We start from the raw sequence: 14,229 nt of genomic DNA on the forward strand, positions 1-14,229 counted from the left end.
AAAACAAGACTGGTGCAGAGAACATGGCCTTGGACTTATACGTACGTCACTGTTGCCATGCCGACCTACTTTCAAGTGCCATTTGCTAAGAAAATATTGAGAATGATCAAACTTGAACACAATAACACCACAGGAATAAAATATAACCTTGCGTAATTCTACACCCCCCTTAAAATCCTGAATATAACATTCATTTTAGCAAATTATGGAATGCTAAACTTTATTAGCATCACGTTTGATTCAACAGATGATCCCATTCTATCATTTTACGAACATTTTACGATGATTGACCTCACGTTTTGTACTTGAGCCGTTCATCCCAACGAGACATTCACTTAAACGAGCGAGTCCTGATTAATGCAAACCATCTCAGTGTTTGGCCAAGATCAATAAAATCTCTGCTTATGAACATGAAAGGGGGCATTATGCTCGCTCAGTGCCCAACTCTCAACGAATAAAAATAACATTGTTCCCTTCAGTCCACCCCAGGAACATAATTAGATTCTTTTCATGTGAAACAAAGGGACTCAAAGATATGTTTGAGCACAGAACAACGCCATGTTTGATCCGGCTCGGTGTTAGCTGAAGGCCGTCCGTGTGTTGAATCTTTCAGTACGCCGTAAATGATGTACAGTATGTCAGAAACATGTTGGACCCTTTCTCCATATAGCGTACATAATGAATAATTTATGAGGAAACATAAATAAACGTCTTTAGGGTGAAATATGATAATTGCGTTCGCAGGCACGATGTCGATACGTGACATGGGACGGAAATTTGTCAATAATCTTCGAAGGCCGTGATTAGTGAGCTCAGCACATTTTCCACTCAATTACCCTACTGTCACTTTGTATTCTTTGTCTTCCGTGCACTGATTGGAAAAATCCCAAGTCTGTATTTTTCAGCCCTGCTCGATTTGTTAATGTTTATTTATGCTTCTTAGTGGTACTGAGTAAACAATCACGACTAATCTGAAGCCGTGCGGCGAAGGCTAATCGACACGTTGCCGCCGGTTGAACACATACTTTTTATGCATTAGCGCATAAAACATGTTTCAGTTGCTGGGATGGAGTAATTTCTAACTGAAAGCCTTGCAAGACTGAATGTAAAGTGAAAATGGCTCCTTGATTGAACATAACAATCAGGCATTGCGAGTCCTATTTTTTTCTTCTTCTCCGCCCTTAAATGACTCTGAGCTGAAAGGACAATGATTGCAGTGCTCCAAGTCCATGGGAGAGCAATTAAGCACACCACGGACAACTTTTTCCTTTTTCCCTCCATCCAATTGTGAAAAGAGAACATCAAGACTGTCAGGTCAGCGTGCACTTACGTCTTTATCAATAATGCAAGGTGCCTCCATTTGAACCAGCAAGCTTAAGAATGACACAGAGGGGTACTGAGCATGTAGATGTTCATACATAAAGCATGCAGTGGCTGCAAAAGAGAAGCTGCTGTGGGGATGCTGAAAATTATCTTTTTTTTTTTAAATTTGTTTGCAAAATTTGCAAAATTTCTACACTTTTTTTTTTTGCAAAATCTGTTGCCCTGAAATTTCGAGAAACTCTCAAAAAAGATCCCGCCCTCTAGTGGAAAAGCATTTAGTTAGCATAGATGGAAAAAAAGCGACATCATCTTTCCTGAATTCAAACTTGTGCCTCGGCGCATTGATTTATAATCCCTGCTGTAGCTAATCCAAATAAAAAAATGCGACCTGTGCACACACTATGCATTACAATACACAGTCAAAGAGAAAAAGCAGAAAAAGAAAGTCACAGTTTGACCTGTCACGCTTAAAATGTGCTAAAAGTTAATTGGATGCTGAGGACGCATCCTCCCTAACGTCATTAGTTTGTCGCAGTAGCCTGTTTCGGTCCAATCAGGGCGTCCCGCAACTTTATTAACCTCAGTGGTCGCTTGACTGTCTCACTGAGGTCGAGGGAGGAATGGGAGGGGCCGGGGGGGTTCTCTGGATGACTCTGGCTTATAAATGGGAGATGTAACTTGATTGGCTGCCTGTGAGTCAGCAGCGCCAAGGTCTCTCCTCTTGACGCGAGCGGCGACGCGCTGCGTGGCCGCTCACACGCACTGGCGGAGCAGCCCACGGAAGGAAGGCGAACTCCATTTCAGCACCGGAGCTGTCCATTGCTCCTCCGAGTCAAGTCTCTGTTCCCACGCTCGACCTCCCTCCCATCCCTCCCCACCCTTGCGCAATTCTTGTTTTCGGAGGCAAGAAGCTGCTAATTCTTCTCTCGGAGACTGGGAGACGAAGGAATAAATTAAAAAAAAAAAAAAAAAAAACCAACCCGGGAAGGTGCACAGACTTCATCCGAGCCAAAGTCCTGCCATGCTTAACGGCCCAGTTTGAGGGCACCGGAGAGATCAAGTCCTTATTGAACGGCGTTTTTTCTCACCCCCCCTTTAAAGGTGAGTTCAGTCGGGCTGCTCAAGCTCACGCACGCACACAAACCTTTTTGAATCATGTTACATAACAAATTGTAATGCAGGTTGCTAGTTGGGAATCATTTTGTTGGGGATCCTGCACTCTTTATTATTTCTTCTTTTTATGTCAATGGGGTTGATTATCTAACTGTAGAAGGTGTCTAGTCCCTGTAGTTGTAAAAGGCATCTCATTCATAGAAAGCACAGAGCCTCCAAAGCATATTTACGTCAGCATGCACTCGGGTGGTGGATTGTTTTGGCTTTACACCCACAGTAATTACATGTCACACAGTTTTTTTTTTATGAGGGCATGACCTTCCTTGTAGTATATCACAGATGGGATGCGGTGAGGAGAAAACATATCTCAAGAAGCCCCTGTTCAGTTTTTGTCATCAGTCTAGGCTGTTTTTATCCTTGCCCACATTGAGGGAATTTTGAGTGCACGCCTCAGCGTGTGACAGATTCCTCACAGTCTGATCCTCCTTTGCTGCCGTTTATTGTTTGACTCTGGGAGTTGGCACACACACGCATGCTCGGCTCTGGCGGCGCCTGAATGCCAATGTGATGTCTCTTAGACTACGCATGTATTGAGATTTGAATTCTTCGGCCATTTTGGTGTTTTATTTGGATTGGGTTTTCAAATATATCTTTTAAACTACATGTCAGGTAATGCTTCGTTTTACTTTTTTGTTTTTCATTTTATTTTGCAGTGATTAACTTTATAAGTTCATGACAGTTAGCATTAGCAATGTTCTAACGTTACATCATTTCCTGTGCAGTTCATTAAGGTTTTGATTGCAACAGTTTGAGCTGGGAAGCAATTATTTAATTAAAAATAATAATTAGAGCGCAAATTTTGTTCGACTTTGGAGGTTCAATCGTAATTATGACTTTTTTCTGAAGCATCGTGAATTCAATTCACTTTGTACAACTGCATGTTTTAAATGTTCAGCTAATGATTCCAGTCACTCTTTCACTAGAAGGCTCTGGCTAAACTCATTAGTGTAATTAGTTCCAGGTCTCCGCTTCCCTGGTCCGTGGGTTACTTGTGTGGCTAAAGGGGGGGCGGATTCTTTCCCATGAAAAGCTTTGTGGGGATTCCATGAAGAAAAAAAAAAAAAAGGCCTTTGCCCTCTCAGGCAAGCAATGAAAGGAGGCACTGGTTGGGATTCTAATCAGCACATACCAGTGACATCTAACAGCTTTGGGAAAGCAGTCAGGAGTACAAAGCCTGAGTGCCCACTTTGATTACAAATTTTAAATTCATTTCACATCAAATGTTTTTTATTAATTCACAAGTATTGAACGTCAACCCTAACAAAAAATAATTGAATCTGAAATTTATGTGACAAATGTAAACTATTTTGCCACACGGGTTGATTTAAATAAATTCCCAGTTTTGCTATTGGCAGTGAGATTTCTCGTGGGGTTAGACCGCGTGCTGTGGCTACTGAAAAAAAAAATCCAATTTTAAATCATAATACTTTTCATCATAAAAACAACTACCGCTATTCCCAATGGGAGAGTGTGGTAAGACCAGAAAAAATATCTGCCAAGTTCAGAAAAATAAATGAGAGGGATTTGATGAGTTCTTTGGTCTCACCTCCCTTTTTAATTTATCAATATTTAATCAAACCAAGCTTATCCTGAAAGCGCCGTCACCATCAATTGCAGAGAGGACTCAAGAGGGCCAATGAGTATCGAATTTGTACTTTGGCCTTCTCGCTAAGGTTTGTCCGAGAAAAAGACAGAGTGCACTTTCAAAATGTACTAACGGCATATATTTTTCCGGAAAGTGTAAACGAAATCTTCTGAATTGCAGCTTTGAAAATAACATTCCCAAGTTGGGATACATCACAATCTATCAGCCTTAAGAAGTGATCCTATCTTCCCTTGCCTCCCCTCAGATCTTTTTATAACCTGAGGCCTATAAATCATTTAGATGCGTCTGGGACGGGGAGGAAACACTCACACGTCAATTTGTGACACATTTAAGACGTCCTTCTCAAATCTTGGACAAATTGTGACTCAGTTATAAATCTTGAGCCTCAGTGCCACTTTTTAAAAGCATTATTTTGATTATTTGGCACATTCTGTCTATTAAATATGGAACCAGTGTGTCTTTAAAACTACTTTGAGATGCCTCAATTTCATTAAAATCAGCGGTGCAGTTGTTTTTGGTTCAACCCGCAAAAGAAACATAAAATAAAATTGCTGTTTTAGAGTAAAGATATCAGACAGTCAGGTTAGTGAACTCCGACAAATGAAGGTATCAAAGAGAGGCATTGACCCACTTTTGTCAGTATAGATTTTGCTTGAGGGGGGGGGGGGCAAACATAAAGGTCTTATTTAATATTCAGAAGTTAACCTGTAAATGACAAGGTTCCGTTTGTCCAGCAGGTACTTCAGTCATCTCAGTGTGGAGAACATAAATTAGCGTGCTTCTGATAAGTCATACTTGCCGTGCAAGTCGAAGTATTAAATGCTTCATGGCTACTTTTAACTGGGTCTTCAGGGTTTTCTTGATTTTCTCTTCTGTGAGGCACTTTGTGTTACTAACATGTATGAAAAGTGCTGAATAAATCAAATTTGATTGATAGACAACAACCATCGAACAGCCATGATCGAAAACAGTCAGCACACTTGATATTCACAGAGAAGAAATACACAACCTACCTCAAAAAGCAGAAGTAAGCAAGTAATGCGCACACAGGGAAGCAAATGGTTTGACATTTTCAGCTCCACCTAAATAACCTCAATTCACGCCAGGTGGCCACAGGAGGCTCCGCCCACCAACACTCACCTGGGCAATGAAACCAAAACACATTAAAATCTTCTCACTGTGCTTGATTTTCATGGAAAAAAAAGTAAGGAGATATTTATATGGATTTTGTAATGGCAAATCAATCTTTCAGTCAAATTTAAAACAGCAATCACGTATTGTTGTTTTAACTGTTGAACACGCTCAGTGAGTCAAATGAAGCTTCATATTCACTTCATGAACCAGTTGTCCACATCGGATTGAAAGCACACAGACTTGCCATTCGACCAGCCACTGGTTCATAAAGTCATTTTGAAGCTTCAATTTCCCCTTTACAACTTTGTAGTCTGCTTGTGTGCATCGTAACCATAATTCACTGGACCTTGTTTTGGGAGGGGTTGTCCTTGAGGATAACAAGCCATGTGTCACACTGCACAATGTGTGCCTTGACAGGAAATTTAGGCGAAAGCTTGTGAGGGCACATGACCTGATGCTAGAAAGAAAAGAAGCCTATAAAGTTCAGTGGCAGCCTGGGACCAAATGAAGGGCTTGTTGGCTATTAGGGTAGCCCGGGAGGAAGAGAGCGAGAATGACTCCCATTTCACTCCAGATAGATGAGATTGAATTTCATACAAGCACTTATGTGGAGTGAAGATGGATGGGATTGAATTTCACAGCAAAGAAACATGTCCCACAAGAAGCTTCAATCCATGATGGCGCCTTTTTGTCGAATAATACAATTCACTGTCTCACAGGACAAAACGTCTGTGCACTCCAAATAATGATGTAATCACATCTACCTGGGAAACATCCTAATAATGCTTGTAATTGACACTGTTATAGAAGAGGAACCAATTTTCATCCATTTGGCGTAATTTTGAGTTGTGTATCTGTATTCTACAAGATCCAATAAAAAGAAGGGCAAAAGGTTTCTCTCATGGGATTTAGTTAACGACAGTTGAGACAAAGTTGGAAATGACTTTGAAGGGCAAAGCCATTAAACTCCTCCCAGACTATTTATTGGTGTCACGTTGTTTGTGATCAACAAAATCCTGGCTCGTGTTAGCAGTTGTTGAAGAAATTATTTTTAAAATAGCCGGAGAATAAATTAATTTTGCCTATTCCACATAGCATAAGGAATAGATGTTTCTCGTCGGGTCTTGACATTTAAAAAAAAAATCGAAATCACTATGAAGGTTTGTTGATGCACAAATAACAGAGCTGGCAATGATTCGGTATCTGAAAATAATAAAACATCATTTTTCACACAATACCTGACTGAAATATTGTGAGAACACAAGTACAAAAAAGGTCACTTATGTTTTGTGAAGACCGACACAATTCCTGATTACCATCCAAAACACGTTATTCAGTCCTTCAAATCATTTTTGAAATGAAAGAAGCAAGTCCCGGAAGACGGATCAGTATATTTCTTTCGCTTTAAAGACAGAACATGAAAAAGCTCAGATGGTGCCGGACTGATGTGTTTTTTTTTTTTTTAATGGATAACAGATGGATTTACTACATGAGCCTCAGGCTTTTTTCCGAGTACTCATGCAAGTATCCCCTGTCCCTTCCTTTCTCCATCTGTGTGCAGCCATGGGTGTGCTCATGTCAAAGAAGCAGTCTGTGGACAAGGTGCAAAGATGCACCGCTGTGGTCTCAGCCTTCCAGTCAGGCATCAAGGACCGCCCGGCAATTGTCAAGCCGACGGAGGGCGACGCGGAGGATGCCGACGTGCCAGCTAATACCTCGAGCGGGGCTAAGGAGAAGAACACGGAGGAAGGGGAAGGCGGGGAGACGGAAAGTGGCACCGGCTCGTCCGCAGCTCAGCAGGCCTCTGTCAACCAGGAGGCCTGGTCCAGGTTACGAGATGGAAAGGGAGTAGAACCTGAAGATCTGGAAAAGAGGCATCAGCTCACGCCGCCTGCTTATGTGCGGCCCAAAAGGGAAGCTGATGATGATCAGCCTTTAGAAGTCGAGCTGGCCAAAAAAGAGCAGGTGACCATCGAATCAATATGTCAATCAATATATGTGCATGACAGATCAATACGTAGAAAATGACTTCAGTTTACACATGTCAAATCCGAGAGGCATAGGATTAAAGCGCTAGTTGTACCGTGTCGGTCTCCATGGCAACAGCAGCAAATGATCCGGTCTCCTCGTCCAAGCGATTCAATGAGGAAATCTTAAGCTTTTTTTTTTTTTGTATTCTCAAGGAAGAGAAAGTTGAAAAGTACAAAAACTCAATCACACAATGGTCCAGCATCAGAAGCCAAAGCACAACAACCTTCAGCGGCAGAAATCCCAATTGATCATGGGCATGTGTTCCCATAGTTACCAATTATTTGCTTTCATATTTCTTGTTAAATCTGCTCCCGTGTAATTATAGTCACCCGGTAAAAAAATATGCAATGTCATCTTAATGAGGAAAACGGCATCGTTATTTAGACGAAGGTCACGAGAAGTGATGCAGTCAAAGCCCTGAAGCTGCTGTGGCATTTGAAAGGAGATAAAAACGGGTTTGGTGCTTGATTTATGCCGTGAAATAGCCAAGCATCACGCGGTTATTTTCAATCGTGATGCCAGCCCGGTAGCTTTTGAATGCTAATGGAAGCAGCAGGAAATTGACAAAGAACGCAACTAATTAGCCATCTAACAAAAAGTAGTCGCGTCTTGCTAGGTAGTAATTTCCACCTGCTTTGTGATTATTTAGGCAGGGAAGGTGAACTAATTAAATTTGGGCACAAAATCGGGCGGCAAATGTTGAAAACAAAAATAAAATAATTAAAAAATAAATTAAATAAATAATAAGGAAATAAAGAAAATATATCTTAGATTTTCATAATGTTGACATGTCATGTTTTTTTTTCTCTTTCTTCCTTAGCCGCAAGGCGACGAGATGTGCGACGTGTGTGAGGTGTGGACGGCCGACGACCTCTACCCGTGCAGGATCTGCACTCGGGTTTTCCATGATGGTTGCCTGAGGGAGTTGGGCTACCTTCGTGCTGAGGCCTTGCAGGAGATGCGAGACACAGCTCACACAGTTACCGGCTGGAGTTGCTATTATTGTGTAAGCACTAAAAACAAAAAAAATCAGCCAGTATACATGAACCTGTGTTTTTGCTGATCCTGCTGGAAAAATGAAACTATTTTGAATACTGTGAGAGGCCGAAAAGTGTTTTTGCTCAAGAACCCTTCACTGTGAAGTGGAGGCTTTGCTGCGCCTAATCAGCAATGGGAAATTAAACCAAATGCCAAACACACTCAGAGGCGGTTTAGGGGGGCTTTTAGCCACTCTGTGAAAGAACCCTGAAAGGTCCTCTGTCTTTTTTTTTTTTTTTTTGGTTGGGTGCTTCACTGGGAGAGGAATGCAGACCGCAAGACATTTGTGTCTCGGAGAGGGAGAAAGCGCTTAAATGTCACTTGTTGACCCCCCCCGCCACCCCCCTAAAATCTATTTGTAGCGTCTATTCCTTTAGATTCCTTAAATGTGGATTTATAAGATCAATATAATTTTTTTCACTTTTTTTTGTTGATGGTTTATGCAAATCAGAATGTCTAAAATCGATATCCCCACATATTCCTTGCAAATCTTCCATTATTGCATGTTACAACAAAATACAAAGTACCACAAGGATTAATACCGGGCACACTGTCGTTTCATTCATACATTTGCTTTTTTCTTTGCATGTGCCTTGAAAATGTATCAACTCGGTAGCAATATTTAAGGCTAATGGAGGTTATGCTACCAATTCCATTCATCTTGAAAATACGAGCCAAGCAGTGCATTCATTACTCTGTGACACTTTCATTGGATTCTGCCTGAGCTTGTGAATAATGTCACATATACTTGATTCAAAGTTCAAGTAGAGACTTAAACCACAAGACCACATTACACCTTGTTCCTTTGTCCTTATATTAACTTCCCGTTTCAAAATCCATTCCGAGATAAACCTTAAGTAACGACACCTTTCCCGGAATGTCTAAATATAACTTATATTCTTTAAATGTGTCAAAGACGTTGTGTAATTAAATCACCTATGTATATCGTACTGCACATTCGGTTGCTACGGTTCGTGAAAGAGCTTATCCGATTTGCCAATTAACCATAAAATAACCTCGCCTGCCTGCCTTTCCTATTCTTATAGGATAATTTGAACTTGCTGTTAACGGAGGAAGAAATGTACAGCCTTATGGAGACCTTTAAGCAGTGCAAGATCATCCCAGGTGAGTTCCGGAATATAATTTAGGCAGAATAACATTTAAAGATTTTTTCATAAAATAGTATTTATCGTTTTTTATTTTTAACCGTCAAACCGTGCCTTTGATTGCCCCCAGTCTCATTATCCTTAAAGACCGATCGTATTCTTTTATGGACCAACAGGGAACTGATATTTCATTTTGTCTGAAATGTGTCATTGGGAGTTCATTATAATTGGAGGAATGTTCTCAGTGCCTAATGAAGGTGTATATTGTGTTATTAATTGCGCCTTGTCAGAGTCGTGCCTGGTATCGGACGAGTTGCTGCAGTACCACCACTTTGTATCCAAGCAGCAGTTTGATAAAGACCTGACTGATGAGCAAGAGGAAGAAGTCCTGGCCCAGTTTGCAGCCCTGGACCCCGACAAGAAAGGTCACGTGGAGTGGTCAGACTTTCTCTACTTTGAATCGTTGGCAGTTTTGAAAAAGTTTCGCACTGAGGTAAAGAAAATGTGTTTTCACACTCCAACACGTCTCAAATGCCATTACCTGATTCTTGCTTCCCCGCTAGAATTCACTTGTCCGCCTGCTGACCGCTAAAGAACGAGACGCTGCTCGGTTAATGTTCCTGAATCTGGATGTGGATGAAGACGGATTGATCACTAGAGCAGAATGCCGGCAGGCCCAGCAGTCTTGGTTCGACAAGTTCAGCAAAGACTCGCAGTCCTGCAACGTGAGGTGAGAAAACATTCATCTCATCGTCACGCACTACAAAGCTTTTTATTTTTTTTCATTTTTCTAATGAATACATTGACTGAACTGGACACGGTAGTACAGACGGTCTTTGTTGCATTCAACGCTACTGTATTGATTCTTCATTCATTCGTCTCAAAGCGCTTTCAGGAAACACGCTCGATATTGCGCAATATGAACTCTGTCTTTGTGACTGCACATTTATCACGTTAATATCTGCGGGGACAGCTGAGTATGTTTGTAGCATCTGACAGTTTCTACTCACTGCCATATTATTATCTGTATGTCTGTGGTGGACAAAAATAATAAAAAAATAAAAAAATAAAAAATGATATTATTAATTAAAAAGATTCGTCTAATATACTAGTATAAATAAAAAAATTAATAATTATAATAAATAATTCTTAATAAAAAACAATTATAGTATTCCTCTAATATACTACCGTAATTTTCGGACTATAAGTCGCACCGGAGTATAAGTCGCACCAGCCATAAAATGCCCAAAAAAGTGAAAAAAAACATATATATGTATATAAGTCGCTCCTGAGTTTAAGTCGCCCCCCCACCCAAACTATGAAAAAAACCGCGACTTATAGTCCGAAAATTACGGTAGTACAAAATCAAACCTTCCACCATCGAGACAAACTTGCATGAGCTTCATCCATATGGTCTAATGTCTTATTTCACATGCATCATTCCATCCCTGTTCATCATGTGCGACCGCGCAGACTCATGGGACTCTGCGCTCCTATGAATTGCGGGTGAGTGTGACTCAGAAATGTGCACGGCTCATTTCCCTTCGCTCACTTCGGCACCTCTGCAATATCTAGCATGCATGCTCTTCTTATTTTAAGATTCATAAGTAGTCCCAAAATATATATATATTTTTTTTCCTGAATGTATGACTTCTGTGCTAGCATAGATTAAGAATAGACTACGCCATTTTTTTTTTTTTTACATACAGTCAGGTGACAGCTAGCTCCTTGCCTCATTGTGAAGTACGGGGAAAACGAAGCTTCAAATGTGCCTCGTGAACCAGTTGCTGGTTCATGAAGCACATTTGAAGCTTCATTTTCCCATCAGCAGTGTAAAGGAATGTGGTCATGAATAATCACTTTTCTGTGCGTTTTTTTACATCTTGTTTTTCTTGTGTACAAAAGCATAAGTCACGTTGGGCCCATTTGTGAGAGCAGCCCAGCCAGCTCAAGCAGTGAACAAAGCAAGACTGATGACAATAGGTTTGTACTCTTCTAGTTTTTGCATTTTAGTAAATAAATAAAGACGCACTGTATTTTGACACTAATGATGAAAACAAAACATTTATGTTCTCTTTTGACAGTGCAGGAAGAATAATTTAACAATGTTCATAATGAAGTTTGGCGAGCTGCAATGTGCGCTAATCCAAGTGTGTCTAATATTTTGCCCCTCGCATAAATCTAATTAATGTTACCAAAAATATATACGTCTCTCAGACGGATGGAAAATGTTCTGCCTGTTGCCACGCTAAATATTCATCAGAGAACATTTGGACACGCTGTCAAAATGTGATTTTCTATTGGTAGCATTTGTCACATCACTAATGAAAGAGGGCAGACATGTCAGGATGATCTTGAGAAAGAAATTCTAAGAAAAGAAAGACACCAAAAATAGCTACCTCAAACTAAAAGTGATGTTTTTATTTAAAAATGGGTCAAGGAACAAATAGATTTTGTCTTAATACAACATCAGAAGGATTTTCAAAAGGTTTCAACTAAGCTTAATGGACAAATGATACGAGTGGTTCAGTTATGTGTTTTTAATCATGTTTATATTCAATAGGCCGACATCTTGGGCAGACTTTCTCAGGGAGAGTTCCATCTACATCTTGGCCGCACGTCCCAATAGTTCGGCCGTGCACATCCGTCTTCCCTTATAGTCCAGCGCGAAACCCGGCAGACAAAATGGAAGGAGGAGGGCGAAGACGACGAGCAAAAAGCGAGAAGAGGCAGCGGTTCAAGCATCTGGCCTCCTCGACAACAACAAGAACATGCAGTGACAGCAAGAGGGAAAGACGAGGCTGTGTGAAAGTTTTTGAAAACCTAGAGAGGTAGATAAACATGAACTGTTTGGCTTCTCGCGCTTTTTCAATGACAAACACTCGACTCAATGGCCCTCCGGCTAGAGCTAACCTCTCCGTGCGGGTGCGTTACTTTGACAGGCTGTTACTCTTCAAACATTAATTTCTTTGGGCCTCATTATGTCTTTATGAGAGTTTCTTGCTACTGTAATGGCATTGTGTTTATTTGCTGGCCCGTTGTTAATCACACCACTCAGAGGCATATGCGAGATTTCGTTTTTGGCACACCGTGGATAGGCTTCTGTGAGGGAGGTTGACCTTGCAGGCAAGAGAACATATATCAAACAGAAATGTATGAAATAGAGCTGCTATACACACCAGTCTAATTTATTCTCAATGCATTACAAATCTATATTTATTCATGTATCCTCCGATGTGCACTGTCTTCACTTGAATCCATAAATCTTTGTTTTTCTAATGTAGTTTGAATAGGGATGTGATCCCATTTGGAAAATAAGGCTTCCAATTTGCTTCATGAAGCAGTTGTTGTATTTTTGGACTCCTCTAGACGGCATTCTCTGCTCTATTATGGGCTGAAAGCACACTGACTTGCCATTTCGTAAAACCCTTTATTTCAACCAACAGTGCCATCTAGAGGAGAGAGAAAAATACAACTGGTTCGTGAAGCACATTTGAAGCTTCATTTTCCCATCACTATGTATATTGCCATTAATTATATTTGTTCCTGTTGTGCTGCCAGCTACATTTTAACATATTGGAAATATCTGGCAATTAAATGCGCCTCACAGAGACTGTGACATTTATGTGGATAAATTGCTGGGGCTTTCAAGTCATGGGAAACTCGACAAATGTCTCTATGAAAGTTTAAATACACACAAGATTGCTACTACAGTGATTGATGAGCAACTAGCATAACAACTAGAGCTTCGTGTCTGTGTCTATGGCCTGTAATTAAGATTTAAAGCTAGTTCGACTTTGTGAATAAATTATGATTGACTTCAAATGTGATCATGCGAGGGATGTCACAGTGCTAAAATAAATGCATGACATTAACTCTCCTGGAAAGTCTTGTGTTTCTGTTTTTGCTCCGTTTTCGTGAATAAAATAAAGACACAAAGTGCAGTTTAAAATGAAAACCATGTCTCATAGTCAAAATTCTGACTATACGTAATGACAACAAATGTAGATTAAATTAGTTTTAGTAAATAACTGCAAAATACAACATAAAACTGTTTATGTGTAAACATAGTCAAACACACAGCGATCCGATTTCAGCTTGTTTTTGTTGATATGAGTTAAAGCTGCAAGAACTCAGTCTAGGATTTTTTGATAAACCCAAACAGTGAGGACCTGCTAGTTTTTACAACATATTATCAACACTGACATTATATTTTTAGAACCACCTCCACCAGAAAAAAAATGTCGCATTCAGGCCAACCATTTGCTTCTCGCATGCTGTGACTGTTGCAGGCAATTATGGCAGCCTTCTCACAAGCTGACACTTATTCTTTGGAACAAAAAAGATACGCCATGCTCATACGTGCAGAATCCCAGCTGGAATATGCTGTAATTTTAGGGTGCATCCAAAAGGAAACAAATAAAATAAGGAATAAATGCTCTGGAAAAAGAAGACATATTTATGAATGGCTTGTAAATGTCATCTCCTGAGACATTTTAAGGAGGTAACAGGGCCTTTCATCTGTGGTTCAGTCAAGCCTAACCTTCTTCCCATCCGCTTTCACTGCCTTGTTGGACTCTTCTTTTAATTTAGCGCCTCATTATGTGCCAAAGCCCCAAGCTTACCCTTGGGTCCGGAGGATGGAGTCCACGGGGGCCATCATTAGCCTCATTACATGTTAGTGTAGAGCGAAAATATGGAGCAAAACAAAGATGTGGGGGTTTTTTCCCCTCGGTTATTGCAAGCTTTATTTGACAAAATGGAGACTGAGATGTGCACCCAATTAGATGGGCAAAACAAGACCTGATCATTAACAGT

At 40.5% G+C, this 14,229-nt stretch overlaps 1 protein-coding gene across 3 annotated transcripts; it reads left to right on the forward strand.

Moving 5' to 3' along the window:
• The first annotated feature begins 1,941 nt into the window (after positions 1-1,941).
• Positions 1,942-13,291, forward strand: phf24 (PHD finger protein 24). Of its 3 annotated transcripts, XM_037265988.1 has the most exons (9): positions 1,942-2,424; positions 6,798-7,201; positions 8,088-8,273; positions 9,352-9,430; positions 9,702-9,904; positions 9,975-10,141; positions 10,885-10,917; positions 11,317-11,394; positions 11,975-12,071. In XM_037265988.1, the coding sequence occupies exons 2-9, from the start codon at positions 6,800-6,802 to the stop codon at positions 12,069-12,071; spliced, it is 1,245 nt and encodes a 414-aa protein (XP_037121883.1). In that variant the 5' UTR covers positions 1,942-2,424; positions 6,798-6,799. The 3 variants fall into 3 exon arrangements, with proteins under 3 accessions (XP_037121883.1, XP_037121884.1, XP_037121882.1); XM_037265989.1 differs by lacking the exon at positions 10,885-10,917 and having other exon boundaries at positions 1,949-2,424; positions 11,975-13,291; XM_037265987.1 differs by lacking the exon at positions 1,942-2,424 and having other exon boundaries at positions 6,800-7,201; positions 11,975-13,291.
• The last annotated feature ends 938 nt before the right edge of the window (positions 13,292-14,229 follow it).

The sequence above is a fragment of the Syngnathus acus genome, chromosome 12 (genome assembly GCF_901709675.1).
Source record: "Syngnathus acus chromosome 12, fSynAcu1.2, whole genome shotgun sequence".
Classification (NCBI taxonomy): domain Eukaryota; kingdom Metazoa; phylum Chordata; class Actinopteri; order Syngnathiformes; family Syngnathidae; genus Syngnathus; species Syngnathus acus.

Coding starts and splice junctions, on each gene's coding strand:
- phf24 (XM_037265988.1), top strand. CDS start 6,800: ATGGGTGTGCTCATGTCAAAGAAGCAGTCTGTGGACAAGGTGCAAAGA. Junction 7,202..8,087: donor AGCTGGCCAAAAAAGAGCAG/GTGACCATCGAA, acceptor TTTCTTCCTTAG/CCGCAAGGCGACGAGATGTG. Junction 10,142..10,884: donor TCGCAGTCCTGCAACGTGAG/GTGAGAAAACAT, acceptor GCGACCGCGCAG/ACTCATGGGACTCTGCGCTC.